Here is a 5,000-nt window from a genome sequence, read left to right as displayed (position 1 = left end):
GACTACTATACCCTTAGCCCGGATATAACTAACTGACAAGCAAGCCATCAATTGATTAAATTATTACCTATTTAAATATAATAAATTATTACTTAATTAAATATAATAAATTATTATTTAATTAAATTATTATTTAATTAAATACAATAAATTATTACTTAATTAAGTATAATAAATTATTACTTAATTAAATATAATAAATTATTATTTAATTAAATTATTATTCAATTAAATACAATAAATTATTACTTAATTAAGTATAATAAATTATTACTTAATTAATTATAATAAATTATTATTTATTTAAATTATTATTTAATTAAATACAATAAACTATTACTTAATTAAATATAATAAAAATTATTATTTATTTAAATTATTATTTAATTAAATTATTATTTAATTAAATACAATAAATTATTACTTAATTAAGTATAATAAATTATTACTTAATTAAATATAATAAATTATTATTTATTTAAATTATTATTTAATTGAATATAATATATTATTATTTAATTAAATTATTATTTAATTATATACAATAAATTATTACTTAATTAAATATAATAAATTATTACTTAATTAAATATAATAAATTATTATGTAATTATATTATTACTTAATTAAATGTACTAAATTATTACTTAATTACCTTAATTAATTAAACACAAACAAAGGTGTTGAGCTTACAGTTCGTCCACCAGCTCGGCAGTTGCAGTAATTTTCGTCTTCGACGGCCTCACATTTGAGCTCTGCGGTGTTGAGCTTTCCCACGTCTTTGCACACGCACCTGCGGCATACTGCGGTCTCGAGAACTTCCTGAGCTTTGACCCTCACCACGGCGTTGTTAAACGAGATTCCCTGAAGAAGACTGTTTCGATCATTTGTGTTAGCACTATTACGTAAAACTTGCAGATCCCAAATAGCACCACGAGTATCCAGAGCCAATCGTCCGTAGTCCTTGTACGCCGTACACCACGGCTTTTCGGGATCGCTATCTCGCGCCACACCGACATTTCCCGTTCGGAAACCATTCGAATCGAAAACGCCAACAGTTTCGTTTCCCCTATCGATGGCGTAGTAGAAATATCCTCGATAGTCGACCCCGTATGTAGCTCCGCTGCCCCGTTGAAATTTAATGTTTGCTATAAGATTGAAGCGAGCTCTGGCATCAATCAACATCTGGAGTATGTCGTCTTCTGTCTTATTGGTTTTTAGTGCTTTTGTTCTCGGTTCATCGGTAATCATGACGACATTCAATGCAAAGCGACTCGGGTCCAACTTGTTTCGAAGTGGTAGTGTTTCCAGGGCCACTTGAACGGCGTGGTATCCGTCTTCTTCGTCTCCGGAGAGCGTCAGTTTGCCAATCGCCGCCTGGACATCCGAGGCTTTGTACATGCTCTGTCCATTGACTTTGACCACGTGTGTCTCGGCGCCACCGAACGACACTATGGAGTACAGATTGGGAAGGTCTGGAGAAACGCCGACTCCTCCTAGTTTCAGAACTCGCTCGAGGTTGAGTGTTGCGTTGTTGATCCACTCGTGTTCGTCCCTCATCGTTTGGGAGTCGTCTACGAGGATGACGATGTCGCCAGCGGGACGGTTTCTAGTGGCTCTCTCGGTGCGTATGTCGAAAATTACTTCGTCCTCGTCTAGTGGTCTGTTGGTTTTTGGATTCACACATTTTACTGAAAAGACATGGCTCGTACTTGAAGATGTATACATACATACATACAACACACACACACACACACACACACACACACACACACACACACACACACACACACACACACACACACACACACACACACACACACACACACACACGTATACATACATGGTAATTACATACATACATGCATGCAAACAGACAAACAGCAAACAAGCAGGTAGACCGCATGCGGAGACAAACAAACAGACACAGAGCTCAGATTTGAAGTGACACAAAAACGTGCACTTACGGTCGCATCGTCTTCCTGACGTGCACTGTAACATACACGCAGATAAAACGCTTGTTGGCTACAGCCTAACATAGTCTCCTGACCTGCCACGATTGCCCGTCGCAGAAATACACCACGTTGGTGCCCGGATCATAATAAATTCGACCCTCGTTCTCTTCAGTGCAAGGTTCGGTTCCAATTGCAACCTATGAAAACCAATTTGCGTTGGGCAAACAATCACATATAAGTTTTGTGATCAGCTATCAGTATGTATATCACATACCGACTTGATTGGGTCACCGTGAGAACCTTTTTCTCCCTAAAGAAGATGCAAAAGAATCTATTAATTTTATGTCATAAATTTATTAGTTTTAGATGTATTAAATTGTGCCGTCTAATAGTACACGGCAAAGAGTGCTTTGCTTCAAGCGTTTTTGGTGATCAACGTGTGCATGTATACACTGCATGTGATTTTGTGTCTTGATAAACATGTATGAAACAGACGGACAAACAAGCAGGCAATACAGACATACAACTAGAAAGACAAGAGATCCAATGGTAGAGGTAACATCTTGGCTGAATGTCTTAGCCATATATATATATATATATATATATATATATATATATATATATATATATATATATATATATATTAGCAGAAAGCCTGACTTTGTCTCAGCAAATAAAGCAGTAATCAAGCTTGTGTCGTTGCACGTCGTCACTTCGAAAACATCGTTGCTGTTGCAGGAAACAGGCGTACCAAACATGGCTGTAATTCGACGCGCGTACACGGGCAAACGAAGGTAGTCGTATTTTAATCAAAGACCCGGATATACAAAAATACATTGCCTTTTTCGACGTCGCCGGCAATAAACGACACGCTCCGTGCGTACCGTCCAAGGTCAGGAATAGGCATCTAGAATTTGGTGGAGATCCGATGCGCCATTCCAGAGAAATTCAAGTTCGAGTAGAGCAATAGGGACCCAATTGAGTCGAACGTCAGAACTATATATCCCATGTTGCTCTCCATCAAAAGTTACCCAGTCCGTAGAATTTTCAGACCAATCCACTAACAAGTCTTGTCGTTTTGCGTTGACAGACAGACAGACGACTTTCTTTATAGTTATAGATATATATGTTGCACAAAATTGTAATGTTTGCCCTCCCAATTATCGAAGACTTTCTACGCCTAAGTTCTTGATGCTTTATTGACGCAACTACTAGTATCACGTTATCAAGGATTTGCCTATTTTGCCTATTGTTGTGCACTATAAATAGTCTCAAATGATCATGCGTCGAGTCATGCTAGCAGACAATCTGCATTTGTAACTGACTGGCTGACACACACACACACACACACACACACACACACACACACACACACACACACACACACACACACACACACACACACACACACACACACACACACACACACAAACAAACAAACACGTACACACACACACACACACACACACAAACAAACACACACACACACACACACACACACACACACACACACAGTTATCAATATAGTGGATTTCAATTAATCAGCAACCAATACAAACCGGTTCTCCTTTGTCTCCTAGTGGACCCTTTTCTCCTCTTTCTCCCTAAAACACAAACACGCTACTATCTCGTATGATGAATCGAAAAACAGTGTTTTATATCCACTAAATCGATTTAAATCCATTAATTGACATATACCCTCTTTCCATCTTCTCCTGGTTGTCCTGAATTGCCCTATAGTTTAAATATCACTAAATGTTACCACATATAATGAATAGGATTACTCATAAACTTGCCACTATCCCTGAAAATCCGCCGGTGCCTATCTCTCCGGGGTCACCCTAGAAGCAATGAAAATAGTTTCTCTATGACACGCAAGTCAAAAAGCGACTTCTGCACTTGTTCGCCTTTACTGCCTTGTCTTCCTTGCGGTCCAGGTTGTCCCTGAAGAAATTTACAAGACATTACTGTTATGTCTGTTGAAAATTGATTTGGGATCAATTTACATCATCCCCCGGAACTCCTGCATCTCCTGTGGGTCCGCGATTAGCCTAAATAGACATTGCCTAATCTAAACGTGTGCAGTTATGGAAACATATTTAGAAATCGAAATACATCGCCTCCGTCTTCGCCATCTTCACCTTTTGGGCCTTGCCCACCCATGTCCCCCTACACAGTAAGAGGCTTAGTGCAAGCTCATAATGAAGTAGAGTGGGAATTAGTACCTTAAATCCTTTTGTTCCAGGTTGTCCTCTGTCTCCTTTTGTCCCCAGAATACCGCGAATTCCCTATGGAGCAATTACCTATAAGCTCTACTCATCACTGCCTTGCTGTGCATGCACATGGTGTTTCTAGTTTGTTGTTGGCCTTACTTTAGGGCCCACATCTCCGTTCATGCCTATCTCTCCATCAGGTCCCTGCATGTCAGCAGCATTTCACATATAGTAACGCATGTCTTTTATACATGGCAAACTCACAGGCAGGCCAGCCAAACCCGGGCTTCCTGACTGTCCAGAAGAACCCTGCAATAACAAATTGGCATACAGTTGGAAACCCTTTAGATATACAAATGCCCCGATGCTAGATGTTATCAACCTTGGTTCCTTTAATGCCCTGTCGACCGTCGCTTCCAGATGTACCCTGAAAAGTAAAACGGACGAGATCACCATATGCCTACAATTGTATAATAGTTTGACTTTCTGTCGCACTGTGAGTAACGCTGTGTGTGTGTGTGTGTGTGTGTGTGTGTGTGTGTGTGTGTGTGTGTGTGTGTGTGTGTGTGTATTTGTGTGTGTGTGTGTGTGTGTGTGTGTGTGTGTGTGTGTGTGTGTGTGTGTGTGTGTGTGTGTATTTGTGTGTGTGTGTGTGTGTGTGTGTGTGTGTGTGTGTGTGTGTGTGTGTGTGTGTGTGTGTGTGTGTGTGTGTATTTGTGTGTGTGTGTGTGTGTGTGTGTGTGTGTGTGTGTGTGTGTGTGTGTGTGTGTGTGTGTGTGTATTTGTGTGTGTGTGTGTGTGTGTGTGTGTGTGTGTGTGTGTGTGTGTGTGC

The 5,000-nt window shown here is 39.4% G+C and overlaps 1 protein-coding gene across 1 annotated transcript in view; it reads right to left on the bottom strand.

Annotated features, from left to right (window-relative positions):
- Nucleotides 1-5,000, bottom strand: part of LOC134196167 (uncharacterized) — a 9,559-nt gene that overhangs the window by 451 nt on the left and 4,108 nt on the right. The window contains exons 7-20 of the mRNA XM_062665236.1: nt 4,551-4,595; nt 4,433-4,477; nt 4,328-4,372; nt 4,181-4,243; nt 4,071-4,124; nt 3,962-4,006; nt 3,855-3,899; nt 3,752-3,796; nt 3,654-3,689; nt 3,515-3,559; nt 2,230-2,265; nt 2,051-2,152; nt 1,968-1,992; nt 694-1,691 (exon numbers count right to left, since the gene is read on the bottom strand). Of these exons, the coding sequence (XP_062521220.1) occupies nt 694-1,691; nt 1,968-1,992; nt 2,051-2,152; nt 2,230-2,265; nt 3,515-3,559; nt 3,654-3,689; nt 3,752-3,796; nt 3,855-3,899; nt 3,962-4,006; nt 4,071-4,124; nt 4,181-4,243; nt 4,328-4,372; nt 4,433-4,477; nt 4,551-4,595 (1,629 nt within the window). The remainder of the gene's footprint in view (nt 1-693; nt 1,692-1,967; nt 1,993-2,050; nt 2,153-2,229; nt 2,266-3,514; nt 3,560-3,653; nt 3,690-3,751; nt 3,797-3,854; nt 3,900-3,961; nt 4,007-4,070; nt 4,125-4,180; nt 4,244-4,327; nt 4,373-4,432; nt 4,478-4,550; nt 4,596-5,000) is intronic.

Source organism: Corticium candelabrum, chromosome 21 (assembly GCF_963422355.1).
Source record: "Corticium candelabrum chromosome 21, ooCorCand1.1, whole genome shotgun sequence".
Taxonomy (NCBI): Eukaryota; Metazoa; Porifera; class Homoscleromorpha; order Homosclerophorida; family Plakinidae; genus Corticium; species Corticium candelabrum.
This window is presented reverse-complemented; position numbering and strand designations above follow the sequence as displayed.